The sequence below is a fragment of the Pleuronectes platessa genome, chromosome 18 (genome assembly GCF_947347685.1).
Source record: "Pleuronectes platessa chromosome 18, fPlePla1.1, whole genome shotgun sequence".
NCBI classification, from domain to species: Eukaryota; Metazoa; Chordata; class Actinopteri; order Pleuronectiformes; family Pleuronectidae; genus Pleuronectes; species Pleuronectes platessa.
The window spans coordinates 20,841,259-20,857,611 of NC_070643.1; the positions used below are offsets into that span (position 1 = coordinate 20,841,259).

General features: G+C 39.8%; 2 protein-coding genes across 3 annotated transcripts; both read right to left on the reverse strand.

Annotated features, from left to right (window-relative positions):
• Positions 1 to 215: 215 nt before the first annotated feature.
• LOC128461397 (C-type lectin domain family 4 member E) lies at positions 216 to 2,982 on the reverse strand. 2 transcript variants are annotated; one of them, XM_053446319.1, is made up of 7 exons: positions 2,807 to 2,982; positions 2,463 to 2,528; positions 1,652 to 1,765; positions 1,355 to 1,420; positions 878 to 1,029; positions 677 to 801; positions 216 to 599 (listed from the first exon to the last, which is right to left on the reverse strand). In XM_053446319.1, the coding sequence occupies exons 1-7, from the start codon at positions 2,865 to 2,867 to the stop codon at positions 428 to 430; spliced, it is 756 nt and encodes a 251-aa protein (XP_053302294.1). In that variant the 5' UTR covers positions 2,868 to 2,982; the 3' UTR covers positions 216 to 427. The 2 variants fall into 2 exon arrangements, with proteins under 2 accessions (XP_053302294.1, XP_053302295.1); XM_053446320.1 differs by lacking the exon at positions 1,355 to 1,420.
• A 6,937-nt stretch (positions 2,983 to 9,919) lies between these two features.
• Positions 9,920 to 15,832, reverse strand: LOC128461442 (C-type lectin domain family 4 member E). The gene is made up of 7 exons (XM_053446368.1): positions 15,772 to 15,832; positions 12,936 to 12,950; positions 12,195 to 12,308; positions 11,686 to 11,748; positions 10,600 to 10,751; positions 10,399 to 10,523; positions 9,920 to 10,321 (listed from the first exon to the last, which is right to left on the reverse strand). Exons 1-7 carry the CDS (start codon positions 15,830 to 15,832, stop codon positions 10,132 to 10,134), a joined length of 720 nt encoding a protein of 239 aa, XP_053302343.1. The 3' UTR covers positions 9,920 to 10,131.
• Positions 15,833 to 16,353: the final 521 nt, after the last annotated feature.

Sequence of the window (16,353 nt, forward strand, 5' to 3'; positions counted from 1 at the left end):
ATGAATAAGTGCCTGAAACTTGTATTCTCTCAACCGACCAGCAGAGGGCGACTCCACTGGTTGTTTCTATAGAAGTCTATGAGAAAATGACTCAAAATAACTTCTCACCACATTAATAAATGTCAGTAAACATTTTTCCTGAGGAGGTTGAGATGTTCTCAATCTCTAGTTTCTCACACAAACACTCAGAATAGACTCAACAGGAAAGAAGGAGATATTATATATAATATTTAATATTCATAGATTTTACATGAGGGAGGAGTAGACGTCAATTTAAAATAACAAGGAAACTGAAGAACATATGAGACTCTAGATATTATTCAAATTTATTTATGTCTGGAGAAGATCTTCATTAATAAAGCTTCATGCCTCAGTTTGTGAAAGTGGCTGAGGACTCGAGCTCAATCTGATCCAACTGGATTCAGGCTCATGCTTTTTCTGGTTTCTCACAAATACTTTTTTGAACTGATTTGCAGGATTGATCGTTCCAGGTCTTCAGGTCCTCAGCTCCGTCTTTCTCACCCATCCTCACACAGTTCTCTCCATCAGGATTTTCCCCATTCCAATTGTCTGGCTCCTTGCCAAGCCAAAACTGCCAACTGGGAAACACAGAATCGGATCCATGAAAACCTTCATACTGACGTCGATGACAAAAAGTTTTTTCTCAATAACAAACCTTTGATCCAGTCGTGTTTTGTCCACCCAAAGCCATTCATCCTCTTTCTTTGAGTCTGTCAGTCCGATCCAGAACTTGTCCTCATCGTTTTCCATTTTTCCTCTCAGTCTAGTCTGCAGGAATCTCTGAAGAGCAGAAGGTGATTTATCTGTGACGATGTGATAAGATATGAGAACATCGACCTGCAGCAGTGTTTTATACCTGCTCCTCTCTGCTGTTTATCACAACCAGGTCTCCTCTCATTGATTTGCATTGTTTTCTACTCTCATTCCAGGTTAAAGTAACCGAGGAGAAGAAGTAGCACTTTCCTCCATGTGGCTCCCAGCCGTCCTCGCACCTCGGACATGTTGCATCTTTGGAGAGATAACAGCAAAGGAAATCACTGGTTACTTTAGATCTGGAAGCTGCAGTGACTTTGAATTTGGAAATTTGAGTTTGAGAGGGTGGTGGTACACTGCCTTTGAGCAAGGCAGCTATTCTGCAACTGCAGTTACAGTCAATAGCTGAGTCTTAATCCAGGGGCAGTGACTACGCTGTCCCATATCAGAGGCTCCTTCAAATGGGGCCGACAAATGCCTCCGTCTAACCCAGAGAAATGTGAAGAAACTACTTTAAGAGAAAGTGACCTTGCTGCGGATGAAACCTTAAAACCTTCAGAAACAAAGTGAAGAAGTTTACCTGTGAGATTTTTTGCCTCATCTTCAAGCTTTTGGAGATTCTTTATGGTTTGAGTATTCTCATGAACTGATTTGAAAAAGACAATCTCATCAGTAAAGGTTAAACCTTCATTTGATAAACGAGTCAGTTCTTGATGACGAGCAGGAGAATCATTAACTTGAAATGTTGTTAAATTCCATTTGTTGGTTTTACATCAACACAAACAAACATCTAAAAGCAAAAGTTTTAGTTTGAAGAAGTGTTTGGACAGATTTTATGACTTGTTCTGAGAAATGTTCTTCTAGGAATCAAACTCACGGGTTACACCAAGAGCTATGACTGCAGCTGCCAGGAGAACACTGAGGACCAGCAGGGCCACTCGCTCCGATGTGACCCCCGATCGCCTGTTTGATGCTGCAGGTTGTTTGGAGCCTGTTCAACAGCAGAAGAGAAAGATGGAGATAAATGTCTAATATTCATAACAGTCTTTAAAGATGAAGTCCCACTTTCATGTCTTTTGTTTTTACAGTCGACCAACGACCAACAGAAATCAACCCTAACAGATTAAAGATGAATTTTTAAAAACCAGGAGCGAGTGTAGCCGACAGGAAGTAGAAGGCTCAACTGTTTCTTTGGAGATGACGATAAATATTTCTCTGTCACTTCCTCATTTTTTTTTTTTTTCACACCACTGACCATCCTCTCATCTTTGTACAGGAAACACACGCAGATCGTTTTTTACACTTTCTCTTAATCTTTTAAATAGAATTGAAATAACATTTTAATCAAGAAGTGGCTTTAAACTGATGTAATTTACATGAGGGTAAAATCAATTAAAAGTAGAAAACACATTTTATTATGTGATTGAACTCAAGGTTTAGGACAGGAATGTTATTTTTACTTCAGTATACACAACAATATGGCTGCAACTAACTTATGTCCATTATCATTTGATCTGCTCATTATTTTTCCTATGATACAAAGTCAGAAAATAATGAAAAGGTCTTAAGGTCATTTGTGGTGTCTTTAGAATCAACAATCAAAAACCGGCAGAATATTTTTTTGGGTAATTTCCTTTAAAAACTTGTGACACGATTGTTAAAATAGTTCTGTGCAGTTTATCACCCACCAGGTCGCTGAGTTTCTGAGTAATTGATGTTGCAATATGTGGGTTCATCTGTAGAGGGTGTGGCCACTGCAACACAAAAATATACAAATATGTACATTTATTTTCTGCTGGTAAAAGTTTTCATGTTTCTGTCAAACAGAAAAACACAAGGGACGAATCCTGGAGACTTCTGGCATGTTTCATTTTTACAAAAAGGAAAAACAGGGAAATCAAGTGCACCGATTCAAAGACTGATGAAAATGAACAATTTCCAAATGAACAACTCACTGTTTTAACATCTCAAATGAATAATAATATAAAACAATGTGCACACTCGGAATTCAGTATTATACTTTAAAACTCACCATCTGTGTTTCCCCTCGCTCTTGTGGACTTAATATTATAAAGAACTTCAGCTTCAGCCATTTTCTTGCTGTGGGACAATCAGTGAGGATAAATTTGGAAATAAATTTAGTTTTCTCAGACACCAGCTCGAAAACTGTCAGACTCAAATGTGCTGAAGGCTCTAAGATGATGTGTAGTTCCTCAAGACCAGATCTTGAAGATATTTCACTTCCTCAAGTTTTGGTCAAACGTATATTTGTTGTTTTCTAACAGTGACGTCTCAGACGTGAGTGATGTTATTCAGTTTGAATGTTTCACAAAGGAAGTGAAGAAGTTGTTTATTTCGAATAATTACAAATTTCGCAGTATTTTTTAATACAATTATATACATTACTCTGTAGTGTTCCCTTTGGGTTATATAGAGTTTGTCCACAAAGATAATTAAATTAAGAAGATTATGCTCAACAAAATAAACAATGAAAACTGTGGAAAATTATTAAATTCACTGGAGAAAAATAAATCTTCCCTTCTTTTATTATTCATGAATAAATTCGTAAATAATTCGACTGTTTTTCATAATTCACAAGATTATTTTCAGATTTTCACTCAAATAAAAAGGAAATGATCTTTTTCATTTATAAAAAATAAAACAAAACAAATTTTCTTATAGAATAAACAATTTCAGGACTAAGTTTACGCTTACGTACAAAACCTATAAACCTTTTTACATATTTAACATTCCGGAATGACTCCTTGTTCAGATGTTACACAATGAAGCGTCCAGTGAGTTTTGTCCAATCAACGCGCGCCTCAGTTGACGGGACTCAGCCGCTGGTGAGTCCGAGTCCAGGTCTTTATCTTTTATTTTCTGTCTCAGATCAACTCGGATCTGCTCAGAGATCCTGTTTGTTCCCCCCGTCAGGTTACGTCCAGTTGGGGGCGTACTCCCCCATCGTCCTCCTCAACCTCCTGCTCTTCTTCTGCTGCGAGGACTTTGGCTTCACCACGAAGGAGCAGCACCACCAGCTGTCCTTCACCCAGCTCACCTGCTGCACCAGAACCAACCTGAACCACACCCGGACCACTTCCCTGTGCTTCTACCGCCCACATCCACTGAAGCTCAGCCAGGTACCAACACGACTGTGAAGACACAACCGTGATGATAATAATAATGCATGAAATGGTCTACCTTTTGGCATACAATAAATTTGTTATCAAAATAAAATATTTAATATTAACATAAAAAATATTAATATTACATTTTAACTTTAATTGATTAAAGTTACCTCGGGGCACCACCAAAATTCACTTATTCAGCATTATGAAAAAACATTTGTGAAAGAAAAATATTTATTATGAATATATTGAAGTACAAAAAAACGAAATACTAACGGTGTACTTACTAAATAAAGATTTGTTTGTGAGTATGAGTGTGTGTATCTGTGTGAGTCAGCGTGCTTCCAAAATGGCGGTTGGCCACTCAAGATAACGGCCCCCCCCTTTGGAATGTTTACGACATTGTTGTGCAATAATGCGTTAAAAGTGATACCATACAATGCTGTGCCTTAAGGCAGTCATTAAATTTAGTTATCAAAATAAAATATAAAACATTAATATTTGAAATATTATTATTAAATCATAACTTTAGTTGGTTAAAGTTCTCTCGGGGCACCACCCTTCAAAGGAAGGGAAAAAATAGTCTCATTTAGATCTAGTTCAATTAGAAATCTCAATATTTACTATAAAAGATTATATAATGAACAGTGAAGGTTATGGAGTTTTTGATAGTGTAGAGGTTGGCAAAATTCATTTTGCAACATTAATGAAAGAGCATTTGTGAAAGAAAACATTTATTATGAACCTAGTAGTTTAAGTAGTAAAAGTATAAACAACACAGATTACTAACAAACGTATTAACTAAACAAAGATGTGTATGTGAGTGTGTGTGTCTTTGTCTATGTAAATCAGGTTCTCTCAAAATGGTTGCTTGCCACAGTTCACACCTTGATTAGCATGCTTTCAAAATGGTCGCTGACCCCTTCCTAAAGTTAACAGCCCCCGCCCTTCTTCTGAAGTTGGGGATGAGATAAGTAAGGTGAAGACTATGTGTGTTTCTGCAGAAATGTTAATCAGAGAATAAAAAAGTCAGAGACCCACAAAGGAAGCCTGTGAAGGGCCTTACCAACATTAACTTTCAAATAACTTGTAATCACAATCCCACAACACATATCAGACAAATAAACTTCACACAGAATCAAATAAACAGTCTTGCTTAGTCTAGTATCATTATTAAGCCCAGATTATGCTACTGATCCTTGGAAAGGGGAAAAGGAAGTTGCATTTCCGTTCGCAATTCTGTGAAGACTCCGGGCTGGTCGTAAGGTTCTGCGTTCATGGTTCTGTCGAGCTGTGGGGCTCGGTTGCTCATTGAATCTTAACTGCATGACATCGAGTCGCTGCTAGGAGTTTGGAAAAGCTTAAGATGCATGAAGGTTTCCTTGAAGAGATGAGTTGGAAGCTGCACCTCTGACCTCCGGTTGTTGGGTGGGAAGAGAAGATGTGAGCTGGAGTAGCCCGGCCCCCCCCTCGACGAAGCAGGAGAAAAGGTTGGCTGCCTGCTGTCCTTGGAGGGTTGATGGAAAGAGAATGATGAATTGGGGCAGAAGTGGCCTTATATTGGCCTGGTGACCTCACAGGTCATGGGGCCAGAGTGACCAATTGGAGTTGACCCTTGTGGATTTTCCCACCTCTGTGTGAAGTTGTCCAGAACAATGGAACCTGTTGCACCCTGGGAGACTGAGTTCGGGAGGCTTGCTCCTGAACAAAGACCATGTGGTTTCAGGTTTTGACTACTCATGAAGGCCTAAGAGAAGGACTTTAGTTTCACAAAAAACATTTCCCAACAACATGTAGCGGGGGTCAGAGAGATTGGTTTTGAGATATGCGTGTGTCTGTGTTGGTGCCAAATTAGAGAAATTTACTAGAGGACTGCAAGGAAAGACGAAGGAGCATAACTAACATGAATTTCAAATAACTTTTAACCTAAATATCGCAGCAACTCATATCAAACTTATAAACATCACAAGGAATCGAATAAATAGTCTTGGCTTAGCCTAGTATGATTATTAAGACCAGTTGTGTTAAACGTCCATGGAAAGGGAAACAAAGTTGATGTGCTGTTCGAGGTTCTGTGAAGTCGTCTTGCTGGTTTTGTGGCTCCTCCCTTTGTGGTTCTGTTGTGCGATGCAGCTCAGTTGCTGTTTGAATTTCTCCGGCAGGACATCGTGCTACTGCTTGAAGGTTGGTAGAGCTTGGATTGGAAGAGGTTTCCCTTGCTCTGTGAAAAGAGAATGAAGAGGGGGGGACTCAGCCTTATATTGGCCCGATGACCTCACAGGTCATGGGGCCCAGAGTGACCAATAGTGGTTGACCCTTGTGTCTCCGATCAGTTTTCACACCTCTGTGTGACGTTGAGGCACCCTGGGAGACGGAGTTCTTGAGGCTCTGATTTCTCCGGAACAAAGAGACATGTGGCTTTAGGCTTTTGACTACACATGTAGGCCGAACTGAAGTTCCCAAATACCAGGTCCCAACATTGAAATGTAAACGTCTTTCTCTGCTTCCTTTCAGCTCTAAGTCGGGGAAACAGCGCAGCGACTGGTTTTTCCTTTGGCAACATCGCTGCTGTTTTCCCAGCAGCCCCCACTGGTTCTCCTCTTCCCCTCTGGATGGTGATACCCTGGAGGCCATGCTCGCTCGAAAACTCACAGTCCGAGAGCTGCAGGTAAGAATTTTGTCCTGTTATAGTTGTTAAAGACATTCTTTCTGATAGAAACTCTAAAGAAGAGACATCTTCATCAAGACATCTGGTTCTGACACAATTAACTTCTCTCCAGTCGCTGCACATTCATGTTTTATTAAATTTTTCCATTTAGTCGGTTCAATGCCAGGGGCAACATCCTGGGCTGAGCAATGAGGCCAATACGGAAGTGTAAAAAGCTGCAGTTCACTGGGTGGCCACTGGAGGCGGGCTCCAAGAAGGATGTTAAAAAGCCAGACTCTAGAGCAGAATTAAACCTGTTTACAGCCTGGTTCAAAACACGGTTTTAGACATGATAACTCTGAGGGGGGTGATTTTTTTGTTACTCACTCGTTTCAACGATATAGAGGATTAAAATTCAATTGACGTCACAGTCAGTGCGATGACTGCAGCTCCTAGCCTCCCGCCTGCTCGGCTTCACCTCAGCTAACAGGCTAATCCTCGTCACTGCGCACGACCTGAGTCTGTGGAGAGGGTTTCACTCACATATCGGATGAATAACACGGTTTGATGTTCAACTTGTTCTCCTGACGGACAAGTTAAAGACGTCTGCGCTCCCGTTTCTGTGGTAAGTAAAGTTTAGTATTTTATTTATGTGTTCATAGTGATTTGAAGGTATCGGTGTCTCTGTACCTGGCTTGTTAGCTTAGCTCCGCTAGCCCGCAGGCAAGATACTGCAGTAATGGCGATGATAACGGGACCGTACGGGAGTTGTTACCGACACACACCGACATGAGCCGGTCCAACCAGCAGAGAGAAGCGTGAGAGTTTATGAGGATGCATCTGAGACAGGAGAATGTGTGTGTCTGGATAATAAGTGTGTGTTGGTTCTGATGTGTTGTAACGTGTTACAGTGAAAACTAAACGTGTCTGCTACATTCAGTTTTTACATCGTTAATCTTAGGCAGACTTTACTGAATTACTGTGTTAAATAAGTGGACATGCATATTAATGTATTTTTTTCACATATAAATAAATTATGGGAAGTGTAACTTTACTAGAATAGACAGTCTCATAGAGAACCTGAGGCTGATGTCCACCACCTATTTCCTAAGCTGTAATAATTAAAATCTGATGAACTTCGAAGTAATAAACTTGTATTTTTACCATATAAAACTCTGTTAAGGAGTTAACCTGGCACATGTAAGACTTTACATATCTGTGTATTTGTGTTGAATGTTCCTCTAGGTTGTCCAACATGAGACACAACTGGAATCCAACCAGACTGAACACTGAGAGTCATCACTTCAACACTGACACCACGTACAGATCTGTTTTCATTACTTACAAACAATCAAAGCAAAGTATTGCACATAATACATTATATATTAAATTATATATTTGATACCTTTAACGTGGAAGAACTCCATACTGTACATTCATTGTCTTGGTAGTGCACCGTTTAATCTGAAAGCATATTTAAATACATAGTTGAATATCCACAGAAAATAAGAATACAAACTTTGTTCATAAGTAACACTTCCTCTACAATAATGCCATACTTTGATGTTTCCTGTCATTTTATTAGGGACGCTGACCGTGTTCTGTCTCTTATTGGAAATAAGAAAAATAAAACATTGGGTTCTTATCTAAAGTCTATCAAATCAGAAAGTAAAAGACAAACAGTGTTCATTTTTTTAACCAACCATAATGAATGAAGAAATTAACTCTGTTATCCACGCCTCTTAGCAATGACTGCCAACTCTAAACAGTTCCCGGCCATCTTTATTTAAGGGAGGAAAACATGAAGTGTTGTGCAGATGAAGCAGGTCGTCCTCATGTTGACCAGCCTGTAAATCAGATCTCCACCATGTTGCTGCTGAGGACATCAGGTGCTGCAGTGCTTCATCTAATGAAAAGAAGAAACTCACTGTTAAAGAATGTTTTGTGTTGTGTATGTTCCAGCAAAAACTGGTTCTTACAGTTTATTCTCTGTTCAGCAGGTGGAAGCACCACAGATTTCAGACAGAACCGATGCTCTGGGTTTCTACCCTCATGGTTAAATGCACAAATTGAAAGTCGCTTTGGATAAAAGTACTGAAAGAAATAAAACATTTTAAAAATAGATAAAATGTCTTTCTACCTCATCTGTAATATTCAAGGTGATAATCTCCCACAGAGCTGTTGATAACAGTCCACATCAAGTCTCTCCACTTCCCTCAGTGTGAAAACATAATTATATAATTAATATGAGAACTGTTTACAACACTGGTCTGTGGAGATTATTATCATATCTAAACTGTCTAATACACTCTAAAATTCCATAACCAGCTAAATAAACTTGGTGGCAATAGTAATGGTGGTTATACCAACATTTGTGAAACATAAAGTTACTATCACATGCAACTGACACATGTAGCGTATTGATTAATTAACTTTTTAAATAAAAATCAAGTCACAAACAAACACTCATCTCTGTAGTTAACTTGCTTCAATCTGTTCATTAGACATGTTAAATAAACGGTAACTTTTATAACAAAAACATGTTAAAAACCACTTGAGGCATGTTAGCATATGATGATAGATAAAGCAATAGGTTTTGTTGTTGTGTAGTTTCAAGGTTACTTACCTCTAGTTCATGGTAAAGATCACTACAATCCGGAACCAGCAACAGCGCAGCGCTAGCCGGTTAGCAGCAGCGGGTAGCCTAGCTCCTTAGCCTGAGCTAACCAGGACACATTGAGCTCTGTGGGCGTCGCTCAGTTGTCCATCTTCACTCGCGCTCCTGCTCCTTGCCCATTTATTGGTTAGCCAGGAACTAGGAGGAGTCAGCACCGGCAAGATGGCGCTGGGTGAACGCCTCCTACTAGCCTCATTTTCACTCTGCAGAAACCAACGGGTGATGTCACGGACCCTACGTCCATTTATATATACAGTCTTTGGTTGAATGTCAACACTTTCAGTTGTGACCTGAGATCTGCGTCATTTCATTTGGAATAAAGAAGAAAATTCTGAAAAGTTATGTTTGATTGTCATTCCACTGTCAGGATAGAGAAAGACTTGGATCTGTGCCTCACCCGCACCGAAACTATATGTCTTTATTCATATTTTAAGATAAAAAAAACTATTGAGTGTAAATAAGAACTGATTCCAGGTCAGTAGAGAGAAGCCTGAAACTTGTATTCTCTCAACCGACCAGCAGAGGGCGACTCCACTGGTTGTTTCTATAGAAGTCTATGAGAAAATGACTCAAAATAACTTCTCACCACATTAATAAATGCCAGTTAACATTTTTCCCAAGGAGGTTGAGATGTTCTCAATCTGTAGTTTCTCACAAAAACACTCAGAATAGACTCAACAGGAAAGAAGGAGATATTATATATAATCTTTAATATTCATAGATTTGATAGGAGGGAGGAGTAGACGTCAATTTAAAATAACAAGGAAACTGAAGAACATATGAGACTCTGGATATTATTCAAAGTTGTTTATGTCTGGAGAAGATCTTCATTAATAAAGCATCATGCCTCAGTTTGTGAAAGTGGCTGAGGACTCGAGCTCAATCTGATCCAACTGGATTCAGGCTCATGCTTTTTCTGGTTTCTCACAAATACTTTTTTGAACTGATTTGCAGGATTTATCGTTCCAGGTTTTCAGGTCCGTGGCTCCATTTTTCTCCCCCATCGTCACACAGTCCTCTCCATCAGGATTGGTCGTTCCATCAGGATTCGTCCCATTCCAGTTGTCTGGGTCCTTACCAACCCAAAACTGCCAACTGGGAAACACAGAACCGGATCCATGAAAACCTTCATACTGACGTCGATCACAAAAAGTGTTTTCTCAATAACAAACCTTGTATTCAGTCGTGTGTCGTCCACCCAAAGCCATTCACCCTCGTTCTTTGAGTCTGTCAGTCCGATCCAGAACTTGTCCTCAAGTTCTTTCATTTTTCCCATCACTCCAGTCTGCAGTAATCTCTGAAGAGAAGAAGGTGATTTATCTGTGACGATGTGATAAGATATGAGAACATCAACCTGCAGCAGTGTTTTATACCTGCTCCTCTCTGTTGTTTATCACAACCAGGTCTCCTCCCATTGATTTGCATTGTGTTCTACTCTGAGTCCAGTTTAAAGTAACGGAGGAGAAGAAGTAGCACTTTCCTCCATGTGGCTCCCAGCCGTCCTCGCACCTCGGACATGTTTCATCTTTGGAGAGATAACAGCAAAGGACATCACTGGTTACTTTAGATCTGGAAGCTGGAGTGACTTTGAATGTGAAGAGTTTTGAAAGACTGACGAAAATTTGAGTTTGAGAGGGTGGTGGTACACTGCCCTTGAGCAAGGCAGCTATTCTGCAACTGCAGTTACAGTCATTAGCTGAGTCTTAATCCAGGGGCAGTGACTACGCTGTCTCATATCAGAGGCTCCTTCAAATGGGGCCGACAAATGCCTCCGTCTAACCCAGAGAAACAAAGGCTCCAACGGGTGGATCCTTCCTGTCCCAACCTTTCCCAGAATGCATTGCACTCAGGAGACAAACCCTTTTTCAAAAGGTTGATGGAGCTGGCAGGCGTTTAGACGTCTGATGCTTCTCGTTATCATGCTTTAATTTAACCTGAAAATCTAATGGGACAAATGTTAAAATAAACCAAAGGAGCTTAAACAATTTCTCATCTTGTTTAACTTCAGTTCTGTTGACAGGTAACAGAACTGAAGCCTCCTTCGTGGGTCGGGTCGACCGCGTGCTCTGAAGGATGCAGCCGCTGAACTGAGACACAGCTGAAGTGACTGTATCCATCAGTCCTTCACTGTTTCTTTAATCATCATCAGGAGAAGCTAATGTGTGACTTACTTTACATTACATTTCATTTAGCTGACGCCTTTATCCAAAGCGACTTACATTAAGTGCATTCAACCCCGAGGGTACAGACCCAGAACAACAAGAATCAAGAAAGTACAATTTCTTCAAAATAAAGCAAAACTACAAAGTGCTATAAATAAGTGCCATTTACGTGCTACTAAAGTGTTAGTTTCAAAAGTTGTTAGTGTTTTTTTTTAGTTTTTATTTAAGGTATGTTCGGAAGAGGTTTGTTTTTAATTTTCGGCCGAAGATGTGTAAACTTACTGACTTCTGACTTACCTCTTACTGAAGGAGTTTGAAGTGTCTGCTCCACTTTGCACGGTTCTCTCTTATTGAGTATTTCTGTTAAACAAAATGTAACTTTCATCAGTCGTTCATCAGAATCGTCTGAACCGAGAAGAAGCAGAAATGTGAAGAAACTACTTTAAGAGAAAGTGACCTTGCTGCGGATGAAACTTTAAAAACTTCAGAAACAAAATGAAGAAGTTTACCTGTGAGATTTTTTGCCTCATCTTAAAACTTTTGGAGATTCTTTATGGTTTGAGTATTCTCATAAACTGATTAGTAAAAGACAATCTCATCAGTAAAGGTTAAACCTTCATTTGATAAATGAGTCAGTTCTTGATGACGAGCAGGAGAATCATTAACTTGAAATGTTGTTAAATTCCATTTGTTGATTTTACATCTACACAAAGAAACATCTAAAAGTAAAAGTTTTAATTTCAAGAAGTGTTTGGATAGATTTTATGACTTATTCTGCAAAATGTACTTCTAGGAATCAAACTCACGGGTTACACCAAGAGCTATGACTGCAGCTGCCAGGAGAACACTGAGGACCAGCAGGGCCACTCGCTCCGATGTGACCCCCGATCGCCTGTTTGATGCTGCAGGTTGTTTGGAGCCTGTTCAACAGCAGAAGAGAAAGACGATGGAGATAAATGTCTAATATTCATAACAGACTTTAAAGATGAAGTCCCACTTTCATGTCTTTTGTTTTTACAGTCGACCAACGACCAACAGAAATCAACCCTAACAGATTAAAGATGAATTTTTAAAAACCAGGAGTGAGTGTAGCCGACAGGAAGTAGAAGGCTCGACTGTTTCTTTGCATTTGTCTATAAATATTTCTCTGACGGTCACTTACTCATTTCTTTTTTTTTTTTTCACACCACTGACTTATCCACAAAACTTTGTACAGGAAACACATGCAGACAGATGTCACACAATCTCTTAATCTTTCAAGTAGAATTCAAGGTTTAGAACAGGATGTTATTTTTACTTTAGTAACACAACAATATGGCTACAACTAACAAAGGTCCATTTTCATTTGATCTGCAGATAAATTTATCCTATAATACAAAATCAGACAATATTGAAAAGATCTTAAGGTCCTCAGTGGTGTCTTCAGAATCAACAATCAAAAACCAGAAGAAATTAAAATCAATAATGATATTTGTTTTTGTCGTTCTTTTCCTTTGAAAAACTTGTGATACGATTGTTAAAATAGTTCCGTGCAGTTCATCACCCACCAGGTCGCTGAGTTTCTCAGTAATTGATGTTGGAATAATTGGGTTCATCTGTAGAGGGTGTGGTCACTGCAACACAAAAATATACAAATATGTACATTTATGTTCTGCTGGTAAAAGTGTTCATCTTTCTGTCAAACAGAAAAACACAAGGGACGAATCCTGGAGACTTCTGGACAATTCAGTTTTACTGAATAGTGAAACAGGGAAGTCAAGTGCACCGAGTGAAAGACTGATGACAATGAACAATTTCCAAATGAACAACTCACTGTTTTAACATATAAAATTAGTCATAATAATAATAATAATATAAAACAATGTGTTCACTCAGAATTCAGTATAATACTGTAAAAGTCACCCTCTCCACCCCTCTCTCTTGTGAACTTAATATCAGAGTAAAGAACTTCAGCTTCATCCATTTTTCTGCTGTGGGACAATCAGTGAGGATACATTTGTAAATAAATTTAGTTTTGTCAGACACCAGCTCGAAAACTGTTCTAATCTTTCCTGTCAGACTCAAATGTGCTGAAGGTTCTAAGAAGACGTCTAGTTCCTCAAGACCAGATCATTAAGATATTTAACTTCCTCAAGTTTTGGTCAAACGGATATTTGTTGTTTTCTAACAGTGACGTCTCAGACGTGAGTGATGTTATTCAGTTTGAATGTTTCACAAAGGAACTGATGAATCTTTTTATTTTGAATAATTACAAATTCCCCAGTATTTTTTAATACTATTATATATATATGTCTCTGAAGTGTTCCCTTTGGGTTACATAGAGATTGTCCACAAAGAGAATTAATTTAAGAAGATTATGCTCAACAATATAAATAAAGAAAACTGCGGAAACATATTAAATTCACTGGAGAAAAATAAATCTGATCAGTTTTTCATAATTAATAAATAAACTAATAAATATTTCTACTGTTTTTCATAATTCACAAGATTATTTTCAGATTTCATGTCATTAGTTTTTCTTCTATTTTTCCCCTAAAATCTTTTGCATTAATAAAAACAAAACAAATATTCTCATAGAATAAACAATTTCAGGATTAAGTTAATGCTAACCTACAAAACATATAAAAATGTCTACGTATTTAACTTTCCATAATACTTATAACAGTAGGTAGAACTTGCTTGGTCAATGATGAGGGGAAGTCTTCCTTGGTTCTTCCTCGATAGTGCACAGGCGTAGTCCCACGCCTCTTGGCACTGGAATCCAGGAAGTGACAAGGAGCCACTCTGTTCCGCTCCTCCTCGGATAGTTACTAAGCAAAATGTTCATTTCATGACCAGCCTTGACACAGCTGACACATTGTAGGCCAATGGAGTTTTCCTTGGAGTAAAGAATATTGTGTTCCTGCTGTATGTTCTGTTTGTGTAAACATTCGAAACAACGATACAAACAATATCACTCAGACCTTTTATCAAGACAGGTGTGAGACTGACCAGCGTTGTGACGCACACACATTTCTAGCTAATTTCATGATTAAACACTAGGAAGGAAAAGGTTATTATTAGTAATTTGTGTGAAGGCCTTATATCTGATCCCAAACTGTTCATGGCCCACCTCCTGCTTTATTGTTTAGAGTTTCAGTTCTTCACATACACAGAGAAGCTAATATTTAAAATCCCAACCCTTCGTATGTCGGAGATCACTAAAGTTAATGTTGAGTCGTTGTGTGCTTTTGCAAAAACTATGTCGGACACTGTAGTTTCCTCTGGCCCACTCCCTTACACAGCAGGTGAGGACATGTTGAGCAGCATGTTGTCTTCTTCCCGCTGGCTGATCAGGTGCTGTCCTGTAGACGGTTCCGGGCTTTGTAGATAATTGTCAAACTTTTTGGAGGAAACCTGGTCTTGTTAGGAGAGACGCGGTCATCCCACTTGGGATGGAGCAGCTCTCTTATCTAGGAATATTACTCAGTCTATTACATGACAACCCATAGTTGGGACCAGGAAGAAGAGCTGCAGTGCTAAACACTTCTCTGCGCTCCCTCTGGATCAGTCAAACAACCCCGTAGAGATTGTGTCTGTTCACCGTCCGATTAAATTCTGTAAATTAAACACTAACAGAACGAGAACTCCACACAAAAATTGAATACAAATTAACACAACCTCTGAAACAACACAGGAAACTAAGACTTTTAAAAGTGGTCTTTTAAACATTAGATCACTGTCAACTGTGGGATAGGTGAGTTGCGTTGAGTTGAGGAATCGAAGAAGAGCAGTTGGACAAGCCAGACCTTTCCCCTCGGAGGGATTGCATGGAAAGAGAATGAAGAGGGGGAGACCTGGCCTTATATTGGCCCGGTGACCTCACAGGTTATGGGGCCGGGAGTGACCAATAGGGGTTGACCCTTGTGTCTCCAGTCAGTGTTGACACCTCTGTGTGAAGTTGAGGCACCCTGGGAAACTGAGTTCTGGTGGCTCTGGTTTTCTCAAGAACAAAGAGACATGTGGCCTCAGGCTTTTGACTACACATGTAGGCCAAACTGAAGTTCTCAAATACCAGGTTCCAACATTGAAATGTAAACATCTTTCTCTGCTTCCTTTCAGCTCTGAGTCGGTGAAGCAGCGCAGCGACTGGTTTTTCCTTCTGCCAGATCGCTGCTGTGTTCCCAGCAGCCCCCACTGGTTCTCCTCTTCCCCACCGGATGGCGACACCATGGAGAATGGCCAGCCCTGGCAATGTTGGCGCCCTAGGCAAGATTTCAGAATGGCGCCCCCCTATACACATGCATATTGTCATGCATCCCCAAGAACTTTTGGACTGCATACAGATGCACACACAGTCTCACACATAGGTCTAACACTGCAGCTTGTACGTCAGGGACTCACCTGATGCGGAAGCACAGATTCTGTGCAAGAAGCCACCTGCCTGTTCACACAGGGAGCGCATTTCTCCCACTGGTTCAGGGGTAAATGATGATGGTGTTCACAGGTGACTGATCTACACAAGCCTGTAGACGCCAACCCCCACAAGAGAGTATGTGCTTGAAATGAAACTCCAGAACAGCGTAGAAATCGAAATTATGGGATGTATATTTAATTATGTATATAATATCACTTATATCGTTTAAAATCGATATTCAGTGTGTTTTCCGACCAGAGTTGGCCGCGCATGCGAAAAAAAATAGAACAGACCCCGATACCATCGCTGCAGATCGCGAGCCGGCTGCGGAGCTTCCCGGCTCTACACTGCCGGTGAGAACAGCCCAATTATTTAACATGGGCTCGTAAAGGAGGCTGACAGCTTTCATGGCGCTTCAAGGCTCTTCTATCTCCGGTGCGTCCCCGGATTTAGAAGATGATGTTGTGATGTGAATATATTGGTTTATATTGCATGTGTCATGTCATGATAAATCAGTCTCTTGTGCCGCCCTCTCACCATTTTGTGCCATATGCAACCGCCTATGTCGC

Bases quoted from the DNA above. Each gene is read 5' to 3' on its own strand.
- LOC128461397 (XM_053446319.1), bottom strand. From the start codon at position 2,867: ATGGCTGAAGCTGAAGTTCTTTATAATATTAAGTCCACAAGAGCGAGG. The intron at 2,529-2,806 runs GTGAGTTTTAAA...TTTGTGTTGCAG, and splicing joins AGCGAGGGGAAACACAGATG to TGGCCACACCCTCTACAGAT. The intron at 1,766-2,462 runs GTGGGTGATAAA...GCTGTTGAACAG, and splicing joins CTCAGAAACTCAGCGACCTG to GCTCCAAACAACCTGCAGCA.
- LOC128461442 (XM_053446368.1), bottom strand. From the start codon at position 15,832: ATGCGCTCCCTGTGTGAACAGGCAGGTGGCTTCTTGCACAGAATCTGT. The intron at 11,749-12,194 runs GTGAGTTTGATT...TTTGTTTAACAG, and splicing joins CATAGCTCTTGGTGTAACCC to AAATACTCAATAAGAGAGAA. The intron at 10,524-10,599 runs GTATAAAACACT...TCTTCTCTTCAG, and splicing joins TAAACAACAGAGAGGAGCAG to AGATTACTGCAGACTGGAGT.